Here is a 17,686-nt window from a genome sequence, read left to right as displayed (position 1 = left end):
AAAATGTTTGTACTGGGTCATTACAAAAAGGAGGAAAACTAAGTGTGCAACAAAAAAAAAATTGTTTTTTATTTTTTATTGCTCCATATAAAATCAGGGGCATAAATTCAATATGCTTTAAAGGGGTACTGCTGATAAACCGCATTTACCAGTGATGTCAGTGAAAGAGAAACTAGTAATGACACATTGCTTCTGAACAAGAATGATGCTTGTCTAGGGAAAAGGAGCAACAGGCAAGCAAAACAAAAAAAAAAAAAATAGAGCACAAACAGTACAAAAAACAGAGCACAAACTGTACCTGAACATTGCATGACCGATAGCTTCGAGTTGGTCCGACACAACTGGAAGCACCTTCTGTCCTGAAAGACAGAAAACCAACATGAAGCTTTCTGAAGAATATACACAGTGTCTGGATGTATACTGTAATGTAAGTGCAGGAGTTCAGTAACAGAAAAACACATTTAAAGAAAGAAAAAGGAGGTTAGCCCTCACCTTTGGGAATAGCAGAGCCGTTGCCGCAGGCTGACTCCACCACCACAGCTCCGACTGCACTTGCCCCATTCACCCCAGCTCCCCCAGACATCAATCTGCCGTTTCATCTGGCGGCTCTGTAAATAAAAAAAACCCATAGACATATCAGACAGACAGGGCAACACAGGAAAAAAAACACCAATGAAAATGAAGCAGAGCTCCTATGTGTTCTCTTGCAAAAGAGACTGTCTTGCTGGGCTGTTTTCCTATTAAGAAAAGTGGCAGAGAATAATACATCAGAAATGTTGAGCCTCTAATATCTATGAGTATCAGCTCATAGATATAGAGCTATATAGCACATCCAGCTTTATAATCTCCCTTAAACTGTTACTGTTTGTCTATTCACAGAATTTCAGCACTTTTGAATAATCACCTGAAAGAGGATAACATCTCCCTCTCAGCAAGGCAGCAAAGACAAATCATCGCTTCAGGGACTATGAGCACCCTCACTCCACGTCAGATCAATAGAGCCACTTAATCCCAAATCCTTGGCTCCAAGCCAGATACTTATGAGAAATAAAGGAAGCAGTAAGGAAACCCCTAGAACACACTTTTTACTGCAATGAAATTCTATACATGGACCTTTTCCCCTCCTACTCAATTGTGTCCAGTTATGAGGTCAAGGTCTGGGCTGTCTTTAGCTACAGCCTTAATTTTGTGTTTACAAAGTCTGAATGGATACTGACATTAAGAAAAATAAGCATGACAATACAGACAAGAAGTTACAAGTGCAATGGAACCAACCAAACTATATTGTATTAGAAGCATACGAAATATATTTTCAGGAAAAAACAGCCTACTGCAGCTGATGGGATCCACATACAGCAGGACATGGGGGTTTAGGGAGAAGAACATCAATATCCTGAGAAAAAAAAATAATTGCAAGATGCAAAAGGATTAATTTCTCTTGGGAAAAGAAGGTAAATGCAGGGTTACACAGGGAGTGATGCTGTATAAACAGGGCTTGCTGTGCAGCTGCACCTGTAGGGCAGTTTATGTGTGTATTACAGAACTGAGAAGGTAATGCATACCTTCTAGACACTTAGATATTTGGGGTACTGAAAAGCAGGCAGACAGAGAGACAAAAGGTAAAAAATTGACATGTAGTTTAATTCCTTTCTAGACACACCAAATTTATATAAGCCGTAGGTGTGGGTCCCAGTCTATCCTCTAGCTTCCCACAGCCCCTTTTGACTTGAACACAGCGCCCCACATTCCCATCCTCTATGATTCCCTGCTCATGCTCTGTTTCCATTCCTTCCTGTTGCCCCTCCTGCACCCTCATGGAAGCTGCTCCCTGACGATCAACCAGCTAGTGAGTGCCATGGTAAGAGTTTTCCGCTGGAGTGGAGGAACATCCTAAAAATGGAGAATTTTACCGTAGCAGGGGTACTAATCCTACTCAGCAAGTACTTTCCACTCCCGCAGGTCACTTTCCAAGGCCTACAGAGAAGGCACAAGCTCCTCACTTTAAGAGCCTAATTTTCACTTCAGCTGTCTGATAACTGCTTTTACATAAGGCATCCAGGTCTCTGCTAGAAACACGAGCTACCCTAATGCGTTATCCAGTGACTCCAACTCAGGCAAGACGCATGGGTTAATCCTTCCTTGTAATTTAAACAGTTTTTGTAATTTTCTACACATACTCCCTGCCTGACTGGATGTCTCTGAGTTGCAGTCTTCTTTCTCCCTTTTACCCTCTTTCAAGGAATAATTCCCTGCTGCTGGCAGAGTAACAGTCAGAGATCTTAGCCAATGTCTTATACACTTACAATCATTCACAACTCTCTAGCTGCAAAGCCACCCCAAATTCTTCCTGCCTATTACCTATATTGCTCTAATGTGAAACACTTTCTTCCTAGGCCATGCTATTTGATTTCCTTCACACAAGTTTTGTGCAATTCTCTCTAATGTCTCTGCAAGCAAAATCCTTCAGGACAAGTTTTCTGGTTCAGACAAACTCTGTTTGCCTTCACCCTGCTCACTCCATGGCACCACCCAGGTTACAGCCTCTTCTACGTATCTCTCTCTGCCAAGTCAACATCTCCCTGACCCCTTGCCAAACCCTTCTCCCATTCTTCCATTCCAGATACTGAGCTCAATGTTTATATTCTGCATTCTCATTTGCCTTTCTGGGAGTAATCCCATCAATAGAGTTTTAGCTTTCAGCAAGGCATCTTATTTTCCCAAGTTTTTCTTTCAGACATCTAATTCCTCCCCCTGTAATCCCTCCTCCCTTACTCTCAGAGGAATGAAACATGCTACCACTCTGTTTCTCTGCAGTCTTATTCTTCTAGATCAACTGACTGATTTAGGAGCAGTATTAGCTCACCCTGGAAACAAGGGATTTTTCAGTCAGCATAAGGGAGAAAACATGCAGATAAAAATCCAAAGGAAGAGCATTTGAAAGTCAGATTACTGGAAGGCAATTAGAATAGAAAGCCCTTCCCCGACACATACATCAACCTGATAATGATTCCAATATCCCTCCTACATAAGTAGCATTCTTTATTCATTCTATAGAGCAAAATCTACAGGGACTCTTTGTTGTAAGGTTTATGCACCCGCAGAGCACAGCAACAATAATTTTCTCAGTATCACTCCATTTATGTATACCCCAAAAGGAGCATCAGCCAGAAGAATTTTCCCAAAGCTGTACAGTGGTCAGAGAAACATTTTAATAGGGGCCAAACTCCAACATTCAGAAATCTGTGCACAGTCCTCATTACTTCAGTAGCTGCATGCATGTGTATGGAGGCAAATATAAAGCTACATATTTATAACAAATAAGAAATCTTTTATTACATAGTCTGATAACAAGATGTTTTTAGATACTATCAGCTATTTTCTTTTTCAAAAACCTCCTTCTGCTCTCTTCAGACTCTGGAATGCTTTTATCTGTTGTCAGCCAAGATGACTAAATTCCAGTCCCCACTGGACCTCAGAACTAAAAATCTACAAACTTCATTACTGTTACCAATTCACTCAGCTCCATTCCCCCCTTGCTTCAGCCTAGCACACATACAAGAGCGCAGTTCCTTTATCTGCAATAAGTATATATTTTAATGTTTCAAGAAAAGCCAGAGGAAGCACACCACCATCTTACTTGACTTTTACAAACTCCAGAACGGACAGTCAGTTAATGCCCAACTGATCTATCTAGTTTTATCGTCTGTTAAGATATTGATGATGCACATAACCCTGGCACCACATTTTCTCAGTCTTCATTGGTAAACAGGCTGCTGTGGTATAAAAGTTCAGAAGGCCAGTGATTTTACTTTTATGAATGCTGCATTGCTTTCACCAATCCCTAGATAGATGCATTGCTGATGTAGTTGCAGCATTTGCTGTTATCAGGCCAACTCTATCTGATATAACCAGCAAGTAAGAAAGCTATGCCTCTGAGTCACTGGAGCTCCAGACTTTGCCTTTAAAGACAATACCAGCAGGCATCAGACACAAACAAAATAATTCTGGAAAAAGCCCTAGATAGCATAACATATGCCATATAATATTTATTTTTATATATGCAACATGCAGTGGAAGAGGAGTTATAAATGGGACTCAACTCAGAAAGACAGAAAATGCTGGCAGTATGTAAGAACACTTTAAAAAGGGTCCTTGAAGGCTTTTCAGTCAGTCTGATGAGAAAGATAGGAAACTATGCATGAGAAGAGAACTGTGCTTCCCAGACAGATGCATTGCAGGCATGCAGTGATTCACAAAGTTCCTATAACCACATGTGGACTAGCAAATCAGCACAAATAATTTCCTGCTGCCTTGCTGCAACTTGAATACTAGCAAGCTATGAAAGCAAACATCAATTCACTATACAGTCCAAAGTAAGGACTGAAGGTCGGCAGTCACAGGTCCAAACAACCTAGTTCTTACCCCTAATGTTTCCCTTAATCCTTCAGCACCTTTGAGAGCCTACAGATAGTCAATCTGAATTATTCTGTGATTTTTTTTGTGCTGCCTTTCCAGACTGACAAGCAGCATCATGTTACACCACTCCAACAGTTGCTGCTCGAAGCACATGGTTACTGATATCCATGCTATGCCTGAGAGGTTTTGGACAGTACTAGTGCTTGCTTTTAGCTCAGCAGGTCACATAGCTTTGGTCCATTGAGCTGCAATTGAAGCATCTTTTTGGACACTGAAAAGTTTTTACTTTTTTCACTTCTTGAGCTGCATCACATAGTTTCTAGACTCCATTCAGATCTGACACAAATCTTGGTGCCAACACTGAGGACATGGTGGGGAATCCTTGACATTAGAACTACAATTGACATTAGACTACAAAGCCCAATATGATTGTTACCCACTGAAAATAGATACTACTGTCAATGATGAGTAATGAAGTTGATTCCTCAGACGCCACTGTTGCAGCATTTATATGGCTTAAAACTATAGTTAAAAAAAAAAATCAACCTGTCTCTAACCTTTCTTAGCATTTCTCAAATTGCACTACATCCTTTTATTTGACAAATATCTGCTTTCTGGGGTTTACAGTTTCTGAAATAGGTTAATGTTCATTTTGACACAACCTTGAACTGTAGCTCCTTTATAGAAACATGTGAAAGAAGGGTGAAAACCAAACACTTCACAAAAGAAAGTTATCACCACAGCCGTATATTCAGTAATGGTTTCATTGCCAAAGTCTTGGCAAGAAGTCTCCAGTGAAGAATGGAGCAGCTTTGCTAAGTTTGAATTATAATTGCTTAGAGAAAAGTTAATAAGGGAGGGGAAAAAAAAAAGAAAACTGTCAAGGTGCCCCAAGGTGCCCCTCTGCTCCCTGTGGGCTGGGGGCCAGTAGCACAGGGCTCCGCCAGGATGGCAGGGCAAGCCAGGGAGTAGGGCAGGCTGGGGGACAGCCCCAGCCCTGAGAACTGCACTGGCTGAAGCCGGGCCAGGACGTGGGACTGCAGGTGGGCCTGGATCATCCGGGCAGGGCTGTGAGGAGCTGGAGACCAGCCCTGCTGCAGCATTGCCAGGGCAGGGGCTGGCAGCCCTGGGCAGTTGCAATGGGGTCCTGAGCAGTAGGCAGGGTGAGACGAGGCCAGTCAGAGCCAGTAAAGCCTAGTAATGTCCTCCAGGCCCTGAGAAAAACAACCCACGAGGAGTGTATTCTTAGAATATGTGCTTTTCAGGATGTGGATCTTTTCCTTCTCCTTTCTATATTCAGAAGACCTAACCTGTACTACAAGAATGATCACCTATAACATTCCCACATAGCTAAGCCCTGCAAGACATGTGGCATTCAACACTCATACTTAATTGAAAGGGAGCTGAAAGCTTTTGGTGGATCTCACACACTTATAATGCAGATAGATGCTACTATTCCAATAGTAGATGCATTTTCAAGATAAATCCATCTGCAACCAGTTATACTATTAGCTGAAAATGCAACAAAAAATAAGCTAATGAATCAGAACCACATCAGCAAAGCATTCTTTATAATTATATCTTAACCATTGATCTTGGCTCAGACACAGCAGGCTTGCAAAGAGCTTTGAAGGTGAAGAATGCCAAGTACCATTTTTATGAATAATGAATAAGCAATCAAATAATTGCATTTAAGCAAAACTAGAAAAGCAAGAATGAAAGTGAACAAGATGGTGACAGCGGGAAGTGAAATACAAAATGGTATAGAAGAAGAGAGTATCTTATTAAGACAAACTGCTTCACAAAGAGGAGAAAAAACCCCAAGGCTTCATTCATTTTAATGGCTTGTGGTTTTTACACCCACTGTGTATATCTCCTTTCATTCCCCTCTACCACCTTAGCCATGGCTTGTTAGCATATCCCCCCTAACAAATCCACCATTGCGCTTACATCTTCAGATCCCCAAACCACTTCAGGTTCTCCCTACATCACTTAACCCACGCCCTCACTGTTCCAAACTCTTTTCCACGCTCCCTGGGTTCACCACCCCCCAGCACTCCTCGCCCTTCTATGTCTTTACTGGTTGTCCCACCATACAACTGGCTTCTTCCACATCTCCTGCTTTCCTGCTAGCTGGGCAGGACACGGTGCACGTCTCACCCAATACAGAACCGGGTACGTGCTGCCCCGCTGGACAGTGCTGGCTTGCCGGCTAGCAGGCAGAGCAGATAAGTTCCTTTTCAGAAATGGAAAGCCTTCCAGAAACTCTGGGTGGTCTAGAGCTGACTAGGGTACAAAAAGAGCTCTCTAAAAAGATACAGCCATTGAAGAGAAGTCAAATTAATTCTTGGAATCCTTGTGGAAGAAACTAGGGACATTCAGAAAACTTCACAAAGAGGGGGATTGTGAGAAAACTTCATGACCCCAAACTTATTTGGAAAAGTGGACAAAACACACAGTATGAAGTCACCAGAAGTTGTTTATCCAAGAGACCTAACAGGAAGCCAAAGTTGAAAGGAATAAACTGTTACATACTAGCAGACAACTCTCTCAGCTAAAACCACTTTGGCATCTAATTATTGGAAAGTGGAAAATCTGACACCAGTTTACAAAAGGATCCCAAGGAAACCCAAGGACCTGTACACTCACACAGTGTAAAGCTGACATCTACTGATAAATTAATAGAAATTATAACAAAGAACAGAATTAGCAGGCACCTGCATAAATACAGTACATTTGGGAAAAAGTCAACAAGGCTTTTTTAAAGGCAGATTCTTCTAAGACTATTGTAGTTCTTTGAGAGATTCACAAACACGTCAACAAGGGTAACCTGTCAGATACACTCAGATTTCCAAAGAGCTTTCAACAAAATCCTTCACCAAAAGCTTTGAAAGAAGCTAAGCAGCCAGAAGGAAAGTCCTTGCATGGATGATGAGCAGGTGGCCCAAAGAGAAAGGTAGGAGGGAAATCTCCCTCCACTGTAAAAGCTGACATTAGCAGCAGAATTCCGTAAGGAATCTGAACTGCACAAGATGTTTATAAGTTACATCAAATCCACAGAAATAATGAAGGCAGTTGATAAGGGTAATTCAGGGTAATAAAGGACAATAGAGAACCAGACACAGACTGTAAAGAACTACGGAAGGACATCATAGCATAAGTGACTTGTCACTAAAATGACAGCTGAGATTTCATGTAGGTAACTTAAGTGATGCACAGGAGAAAACACAAATCTTATCCTAACAAATAAAATTATTACATATGAGTTGGCCTTTACCACTCAGGAGCAGGATCTTGGTGTTATGATAGAAATGCTGTGATGCTAGAAGGCTACATGGCTTCAAGGAGACTCTGACCAAACTCATGGAAGAGAAATAGAGATGTCTCCAGCTCAAATGGTTCATAAACTACAAATCACTGGAGAACGGAAGCATATTGGGGGAAATTGTACTTACTTACCAATCTTTCTATAGTTTTTTTTCTAGACATGTGTTTGTGAGCTGGAGATATGATATAGGGCAGAATGAACTGGCCCTACCCGGTACGATTATTCTTGTGCACCTTTTCTACCTTTCCCTCAATAGGAACATTTATAAAATCTCCTTCTCTTACTCCCTCTGCACAGTAATTTTCAGTGTTTCTCTATGACTTTAACTTTGAGGTCCTTCTGCACCTTCTGCCCTTTCTGTCAAATTTGATCAAGGGGCTTAGAAGTTTAGCCAGTAGATTAACAATGTTTAAAAATAACAATGTAAACTTATTTAGAAGACATTAAAACCAGCATTTGAACTGAGAAATGCAGACCCATGAAAAGCAACACTGTCCAGATGAAATGTATTCGAATATGATTTTCAGGCAAGTCTCAGACCAGCCTTCATTTTAAGTACACCTGAAGTACAGTCTAGGAGCAAACAAAAGTATTGGATATGATCTAACTATCAGCTAATGCCTACAGATGATAAAAGATTAAACAAAACTCTTCCCCTAATGAGCAGTTTTTCCCTGAAACAGTCCTGTAGTATGGGCAGGTAAGACATTTCTAATCCAGAAAGAAGGAATTCCAGATGCAAAAAATTTCCAACATGAAATCACACTTGTAAAAAATAAATTAATGCAGAGAGAAATCTGATGAATGTCATGTTTACTGAACATAAAGCAACTCCAAAGCATACAATACACACACACAATCATGCCAAATACCTGCATGCAAAAACAAGAGAAGAGTTATTCACATGGAAAAATTTCAGAATTTGTTTTCTCTAAGTCACCAGAAGCACCATTCTATCAGCAGTAGCAGTAATGGACAGGGCTCAGGCAGTTTTACATCATTTCATCCTTCTCTGAAAATACAGGAGGAATCATGACAAAAACACTTGAACCTGGTATTTTCTCTTATTGCTACTGTTCACAACCTTCCTAGAAGCAATGACAAGATAATCTGAAATTGCACTAGACTCTTCTGTCACAGTTCTGCATCAGCCAGGGTACAAGACGGAGAGATATCCATACATAAAATGGAGAGACATCTTTGTTTTCTCTTTGTGCAGCTGCTAAACACAACTCCTCCTGACCATCCAGCTGTACTTTCTATCACCACAACAGTGCAAAACAATAAAGAAGCTACAAGTAATAGGTGACCTCCTTTTCCAGATCCTTCAAAGCCTAGTGAAAAGGGACAGATGCTGTAGGTGCTGTATGGTAAGACCCTCTCCATATTCTAGCAGGAAAGAAGGGAAGAAGAGCCTAGTGGGTCCCACCAAGAACGCAGCACTGGCCAGGAAATTTTCAGCAGCCAGTGTCTTTGACAAGCAGGAGTCCCTCTTTTGCTCCTTAATGCTGCCTGCCATGTCTGGCTGATAAAGGAGCTGCTCTCAGACTGCAAGCAGAGAGAAGATGTAGGCAGTAGCCTCAGCTGCTCTTAAAATCTCAGCCCTGTCAATATTTCTGCCCTTATTTTGCTTGCTGCTTTCCCTAACCTAACAATCAAAAAAGTAAAAACAAGTTCAGCTACTCCGCTGTAAAAGTAGGAGAAGAGATGAAAAACAGCAGGCATCAGTCTACATCCTTTAATCACAAGCAGACACGAGTCCCTGTAGACCCATCTCCATCCTTGTGTAGGCCTGCGGTTCACACGTTTGTAGCTGTACTCCCATTATCACTAGCAGTCTGTGTGCTTGCAAGTTCATGCTTTCCTGCTTTTGGGACAAAAGGTGTCCAGTCGTTTGCACCAGTGGATAGGATGGATCTAAGAGGTAAGCAGTTCATTCTGGAATAAAACCCACACATGCTGGTCTGTGCCTTTTCTGCTGTCTTTAGTTCCCCCACCACCCTCCTCTTCTTCCTGAGGTGTACACTATTCACCGTAGAGCTGGAGGTGACCCACCTTTCTACCCAGCTGCTATACTGGCAGCTCATTTGATACCAAAATTGAAACAACTGCTGGTGTCTCAGCTGCAAGGCTGCTCTGGATCTAATATTTAGCACAATTAAAGTGACAGAGCCTTAATTTCTTAGAGATAGGCTACTACACATGAAAGGAAGTGTTTGTCCTTCAGTGTGGGAAATGTACCATCTGACCTGACAGTCTCTTATACCTCTGCCACTGTGAATTAAAAAAGAACAGCACTGGGAAGGGACCTTTTCAGTGTTATGTGACATGGATTACAGTATTTTTCAACGAGCCTGCCATCTCAGGTGAAGCCCTAAAGGAGTGGAGAATGGTGTAGAACAGCAAGTAATTCTCCAATTTGTATTCCCACCTGCACTATTCTCTGCCTCAGTTTTCAGTCTCATTCTCTCCTTTCCCTTCCTTTCTCCCACTACACAGGTACAAAATCTGCATTTATAGCAGCAGGGCTACCACTTGTCTTCTGCAGCAGTGAAACAGAGGCATGCAGGCACTTGCCTTTCCAGAGCTGTCCCACCTGTGGGAGTTCAGGTAGCTTTACTACCCTTTTGGTGGATAGCCTGATCTAGCATAGACTTGAATTCTCATTGCAACAATCAGTCTTGCCAGCTCCGGCTCTCACAAGCTGACCATCTTGTGCTACAGTTCAGCCTACTTGCATTAGCAACTAGTAAAGAATGGCCCATATGAAAACACCACCATTTCTCTCTTGCCTCCCAGGGAAAAAAAAAAAAAAAAAAAAAAAAAAGAGAGAGAATTACCACAGCAGAGTGCCTCAGTGCTGCTGGATCTTCCTACCTCCTCATGGCTAGGACAGATCCAGCATGTCAGGGAAACTGAACTTAAGTGGTGGTCAAGCAATACCTTCTCCCTTCATCTAGCATGCCTTCAAGAGGAGCTACTGATTGTATGCAGGGGACAGAGTCCAATGATACAGAGAAATGTCAGTCTTCACAGCTGTAGACTGTTTCATTCATTTCCCTTCCAAAAAATCACCAGGTTGGAGACAGGCAGGTGAACTGATGAACCGAATATAGTATATTCCATTTCTGCTTCTTTTAACATACAGCATCACCTTCTATTAGATGTGAGACAGCAAGATCTCATTTAATCATATTTTCCTGTGTAATACAGGAAATATGTGATGACTAATGAACCCTGCTTGATTTCTCACCTCTCATCCCTGATCTTCTGTGTTGGTTTTGTGTAGTGGAGGGGGCTACGGTGGCAGCTTCTGCAAGAAGTTGCTAGAAGTTTCCCCTTTGTCCGGTGGACTCAGCTGGGTCTAGGCTGGACCCATTTCTGACCGGGGCCAAGCCAACTGGTGACAGAATGTTCATTGATAACTCCTCTGTGATAATGTATTTAAGAAGGGGGAAAAAAAATTAAAAAAAAGGAAATCATGTGAAGAAGCAGCAGCAGGGGTCAGAGGGGGAGGGATGCATGAGCCCCGTGGGCCTTTCAGGCCTCACCCTCTGGGCTCCCGCTGGGCGGCCGTCTGGGCCCGACTTGGCCCAGCCCAGCTGCAAGAAGTGGAGAGGAGATGAGATGTGAGCAGAACCTGAGACGTGTCTGCCAGCCTGTTGTGAAGAATTTCTTGTGGGAGGACAGGCTGCAGAAGCCAAGGTCAGTGAAGAAGGAGGGGGAGGAGTAATGCTGCTCCTGAGAAGATTCCCCTGCAGCCTGTGGTGCAGCCCATGGTGAGGCAGGCTGTCCCCTTGCTGCCCATGGAGGTCCATGGAGGAGCAGAGATCCACCTGCAGCCCATGGAAGACCCCACACCAGAGCAGGTGGATCCCCAAAGGAGGAGGCTGTGGCCTGTGGAGAGCCTGCGCTGGGACAGCCTATGCCTGAGGGACTGCACCCCGTTGAAAAATGACTGGCACCGGAGCAGTTCATGAAGGCCTGCAGCCTGTGGGAGGGACCCCATGATGGAGCAGGGGAGGAATGTGAGGAGTTCTTCCCCTGAGGAGGAAGGAGTGGTATAAAGTGACAAGTGATGAACTGACCATAAGCCCCATTCCCTATTCCCCACTGTGCCACTCAGGGCAGGGGGGAAGGAGGTAGAGATAATTGAATTGGAGTTAAGCCTGGGAAGAGGGAGGGGTCGGGGGGAAGTTGTTTTTGCTCTCTTTCTCATTATCCTGCTTTGTTTTTATTAATAATAATAAATGAATAGTTTTCCCCAAGTCGAGTCTGTTTTGTCTGTAACAGTAACTTCAAGGATCTCTCCCTGTCCTTAGCTCAAACCTCGAGTCTTTCTTATATTATGTTTCCCCTATTCTCTTGGAGGGTGGGGGAAGTGAGTGAGAGACCACGTAGCTTGGTCCTGAGCGGGGCTAAACTACCACATTTTCAAAGAAGGCCTAGAAAGCATTTGCAAATGCTGAGTCTGAGAACAGGAATTCATAATAGTATTAGAGATTAAAAGTGATGAACTAATTAATTTTAAGGGAATATTTATAATTCCTCACTACTCCCACAAAGCACTTACTTCAGGTGATAATTACCTCTTTTTTATCCCCCTCTCTGCTCCTTTACACCTAAAAAACATAGCACATCTTCCTTTGCTAACACTTCCACTCTACTCAGCAGGTCACCTTTTACCTCAGATGTCCAACTCATTAATATAACTGAAGTTAAACTCAGAGAAACTGTTCTCAGGCTGCAGTTACTTCAGAAAGATCCTACTTCTCTCTCAGAAAGGAAGATGAATCCCAGTTCCTAATAGCTGTGTTCTTTTTCTGATGATATCAAATTGACTTAACATAAAGATTATCTCCCCCAGTAAAGCTAAACCATATGGCTTAGACCACTAAGACCAAAGAAAAGAGTAAAACCAGCTAACCAAAGATTCATTCTTTTTACTTCAAGTAACAACTCTGTAGCTTTGAAGCAGGAGACAGCAATTACTGCTTTGCAGATAATACCCCTAGAGCCAAAGGCAGTGCCAGAATTTTGTTGAATTGCTGTGGTAGAATTTTCATAACATGTACCACAGTAGGCCTGATGACTTGAATCCATTAGCTCTTTCAGGAATACTTTCTACAAGATATTTAGAATAATAGAATAGTTAGGATTGGAAAGGACCTTTAAAGGTCATCTGGTCCAACCTCTCTGCTAAGAGGCAGGGACATCTCCAACCAGATCAGGTTGCTCAGAGCCCCATCCAACCTGGCCTTGAATGTTTTCAGGGATGGGGCATCAACCACCTCTCTGGGCAACCTGTGCCAGTGTTTCACCATTCTCACTGTAAAAAAATTCTTCCTTATATAAAGTCTGAATCTGCTTCCCTCTATTTTAAAACCTTTACCCCTCATCCTATCATAACATGCCCTGCTAAAGAGCCTTCCTTATAAGTCCCCTTTAGGTACTGGAAGACCAGCTCTCCCCGGAGCCTTCTCTTCTCCAGCCTGAACAGCCCCAACTCTCTCAGCCTGTCCTCACAGGAGAGGCGCTCCAGCCCTCTGATCATCTTCATGGCCTCCTCTGACTCGCTCCAACAGGTTCACGAGTTACATACTTGAGTTACAGATGTTGACAGCCCTTGAAAGATGTATCTTTCATTTATCATAACAGTGTTTCAGTAGGGCTTTTACTTACTGAAAATGGAGAAGGTGGCATCATTGCTAGCATGAGCAGAAGGAACAAGTTCTTCATCTCTGCCTGTGGGAACAGAAAGATTATTGATCAGAATTGCTTGCTTCTTTGCTGCTTGTATGGTGGAAAAGCTAAGATACTATACAGTAAAAATGGAGGTGGAACTAAAATCAAGGTGAGAGAAGAAAAACAGTTTTATCACTACACTTCCTGGATAGATTAAGGCAACTGCAAAGGCTGAAATTACCCTGCACAGAAAGCCAGAATGTAATTACTGAGTGCAGATATTTTCCTGAACTTTCCTCTGGTTTTATGAGAACACCATCCTCGGGCACAGTGGAAGATGCATGCTGCTGCATGTCTGCCCTCCCACACTTTTACACATATACCTGATAAAATACGTGAAGATTACAATGACTTCAACGAAACCAAGGTAAGAAATTCCACAGTTAACATTTCTGTACCCCGTATTCATTCTGTGTGGCTTGGTGAATCTTCCTGTCTGTCTTTGTGTGATCTTGTTTGTTTAAAATCCTACAGTTCATCACGGACAGCTATAGTTAGATTCAGCCATCAGTAGTTATATCCCTTCTGCCGAGCTGGAAAGGAGATCAGGCCACACAGAGTGGTATGGCAGCATACAACAATTCCTAAAAATCGGGGTATTATGCACATTTGAGACCATAATACTTCATTGGTGCATTGACTTTTGTTACTTTATCCTTCCTCTTTTGAGTTGCAGCAACCAAGACCACACCAACCACCACTCACCAATGTTTACGGCTGTGACCATGGACACTTCAGCCACTAGAGGCTACCTGTTTCTTGTGACCATTTTCTCATGAGCTCACGACCAGTTGATTGAGCCCGGAAAGAAAAGACGGACTAGATATTCCTAGTATAGTTTTATCTAGTCCAAGCTTCTTTCTAACTTGGAAAAGGAAAGGGAAAAGGAAAGACAGAGAAATCTTCTTTTCACAGTGCATAAAAGCATCAAGAAAGAAATGTTTATCTCATCAGTCATTGTAACAATATCTATTTTCATATTAAAACTTCATATACAGCTTCTTTAGCCTGGTCTATTAAATCCAGATAAAATATAGAACATATATTACCATCAACACTGATAATATTGATGTAAAATCATTTTTGCATTACAATATCAAACCAGAAACAAAATATACTCAAAGTGAAACCTGCCTGATCTAGCATTTGCATATTTCTGGTTACTTTATAATGGGCAACCATTTTTCTCATAGTGCTAGGCCTCACTGAATCACAGCTCATTACAGCTTTTTAAATCACAGAATCATAGAATGGTTAGGGTTGGAAGGGACCTTCAAAGGTCATCTAGTCCAACCCCCCTGCATGGAGCAGAGACATCCCCGACTAGATCATGTTGCTCAGAGCCTAATCCAACCTGGCCTTGAATGTTCCATATATACCATGGACTTTGACACTTACAGTATTCACAGTGCTGGGGATAAAAAGCTTGTTCTTTAATGTTTTTCCTTTCAGATGTAAAAACTACTAAATGCTGAAAATCCAGTTGCACCAAATTCTGTGTGCAAAATAGCAGTGAACAAGCAAAATGTAACTGGGAAAACAAACACAGCCTCTCTCCCTGTATACTGAGTGTTAATCATATGATTCACAAGAAAGTAAAGCTATAGGAGCTTTTTATATGAATACACTTCCATCAATTTTAGATTAATCCTACTTAAGAAACTGAGGGAAGACTGTGTACCCATCCACACATGTTACCACTTCTCTTCCCATTCAGGTCAAGGAAGAAACAACCTGGAGATGCCCTCCACAAGAGGTCAAGTACACTCTCTGTGCTGTAGAGGCCAACAGTCAAAACATAGACTACATCTGTGTCACAATCTTATCCAGCTGCCAAATCCTTTCAGAGGTGAAGGGCAGTCAGGAGAGACCGTTTTGCTACAAGTTCCATGCATGCAAACAGCAAAGCTTTCCTGCAGCAGCTTATAACGTCCTCACACCACTAGCAAAGGGCACTGTGAGGACAGCATCTTTCTTGAATAGTATTGCTGTCAGAGAGAAGTAAATCTTTGAGATTGATCAGCTCCTCTTCCTACTGCCCAGAATAAAAAAATATCTCTTCCCCAGCATTCCTCTCCCACATCTTCCATTCCAGGCACCTCTCAGGTTCACAGAGATGGCTATGGAAATCACATCCCTCTCTCCAGCAGCCTGACTCTGCTGCTAATGGACTGCTCACTCAGCTTCTTCTGGCATCCGAGCCAAGAGACAGGCAAGGAGCTAGGCCCAAACCATGTGAGGCTCCTCGAGAAGAGGCTTGAGAAGCAGCTCACGAGGGCTAGCGGTGCTCCCACTCTCCAAGTAGTTAGTATCTTGGAGGTTTTTAGACAAATAGGATAAAAAGATTCTGTGAGGAGACAACTAGGGACAGCACCCAATATCTGGAACAATCCCCTGCATCAAAGCAGCAAGAGGTTACAGCTCTGGTTCTTGCTTGTATTTTTGTGCCATAGCACTTGCGTAGGAATTGCTGTCCCAGATTTAGCATAAAAAAGTTTAGACCATCCAGCCCTATGAAACTAGTCAACAGATTCCAGGAAGGATGGTCAGAAGGAAGAACAAGGCCTTCTGTATCCTCTCAAATCTCTCACTGCAAAACAAATCTTGTGCCTGATTCTCTGAGCTTCAAACTTGTTATTTTAAAAGCTTCCTCAGATGTAGTATTCAGCATTGATCCCTTTTGCCTTACTTTCAACCAGAAACAACACAGATGGGACTAGAGAATCTGTCTGAAACCTTGGAAAAAAAAAGTCAAGTTTTGTTTCCGGATTTAACGGCTCTTTCACTCCTTGTAGGACCTGGGATACAGCAGCATATGTTTATTCTGCTTGTTTGCCATTCTTCTCGCTGAAGGCTGGGTATGCGGGGGAAGGAATGAAAAGGACACTGTTTTCCAGTGCTTTCACTTGTAACAACGGCAGCTGCTGCTCCCTGGGCCTCCTGCCCTTCTTCAAATCTCTTCAACCCTCCCCAGCTCCCTTTTCCCACTGTGCACTAGAACAGCATCTCCACACCCCTCCACACCAAAACAGCAACAGGGCCTGAGGGGAAACGGTGACTTTATGCTCAAGATATGGAACAGCTGCTGGAGAGCTCACATGGGGGAATTCGTTTCATAGTACTAAAACACGAAGTTATCTCAGCAAGAAGGATTATGAGAATCAGTTCACAGTAAGTAAGGAACAACCAGAATCTTCAACCAGAACTACAGGTGTGCTCAGCCGAAACCTCCATTCCATACACCAGAAGAGATTCAAGTTGTCTAGCCAACCACATCTGGCATTAACTGCTCCGGTTAGATTAATAAAAGGATTGAAGTAGTGACTGCTTCCAGCCATCTGTAAGCTTGGTCAAAAAGAGTCAGTCCAGACCTGAACCATGAAGCTGTTTTCTCTAAGAGACACTGATCCAAGCTCCTTTGAACACTGGAGAAGTTCAAATAGGAATCTGACTTTAGCAGCTCAGGACCTTTACTTCTATTCCAAGACAATATGGATCAAATAATATCTTGTGGAAATTTCAGAAACTTCTGAAAGGATGTTCTGATGCCCTTTCTGAGCTGCCTCCACTGCACCTACTACTCCATGGCACTGTGGACAGAAGGGCCAGAGACTTACAAAGGAGATGGCTGGAGTTTCATAACTGGACAGAACACAAGAACTCCACTACAACTGGAAAGTGGGATAAGCACTTTCATTTCAGGGCTTAACACTGAACCCCCTCAGGAAAGATGCTTTTGCCTTAACAAACAGAAGGTCTAGAAGAGACAAATGGGTAGTCTTAGAGATTTGTCTATAGTGGAGCCAGCAGTGAATCGAGGTAAAAATATTTTATTTAGTTATAAAATCTTATCCAAGGTCAGGCAGGTTTAGTAAGATCAGTCAAATCTTCATTAAGACCAGAAGTATGTCTCAAAATCATGTATGGTTTTGATTACTCCTATATTTACTTTACATGTGTAAATCTTGCCTTCCAATGCACAAACAAAGTTCAAGATTGCTTACTTAACCTTAGCCTCTTTTCCAAATAACCTCTCAAGATCCATGTTCCTACCAAAACAAGACCTGTATGTTTCCAGCTGGGGATCTGAATTACCCAATGTGGACCTACTATTCCTATCTGAGGTAGCCCTGACACAGAAGCTGCCTTTGCACGGCTTGTGAGCCACAAGCTGGCCACCCCTGCAATGAATATTTG

At 42.5% G+C, this 17,686-nt stretch overlaps 1 protein-coding gene across 4 annotated transcripts in view; it reads right to left on the bottom strand.

Annotated features, from left to right (window-relative positions):
* Positions 1–17,686, bottom strand: part of PAPLN (papilin, proteoglycan like sulfated glycoprotein) — a 54,237-nt gene that overhangs the window by 30,367 nt on the left and 6,184 nt on the right. For all 4 annotated transcript variants that reach the window (XM_086749909.1, XM_086749908.1, XM_086749910.1 and 1 more), the window contains exons 2-4: positions 13,427–13,489; positions 493–608; positions 299–359 (exon numbers count right to left, since the gene is read on the bottom strand). In XM_086749909.1, coding sequence (XP_086606035.1) covers positions 299–359; positions 493–608; positions 13,427–13,483 — 234 coding nt within the window. In that variant the 5' untranslated portion in view covers positions 13,484–13,489. The remainder of the gene's footprint in view (positions 1–298; positions 360–492; positions 609–13,426; positions 13,490–17,686) is intronic.

The sequence above is a fragment of the Chlamydotis macqueenii genome, chromosome 5 (assembly GCF_036417535.1).
Source record: "Chlamydotis macqueenii isolate bChlMac1 chromosome 5, bChlMac1.mat, whole genome shotgun sequence".
Classification (NCBI taxonomy): Eukaryota; Metazoa; Chordata; class Aves; order Otidiformes; family Otididae; genus Chlamydotis; species Chlamydotis macqueenii.
Note: the sequence above shows the minus strand (reverse complement) of the source record. Positions and strands in the feature narration are given on the sequence as shown.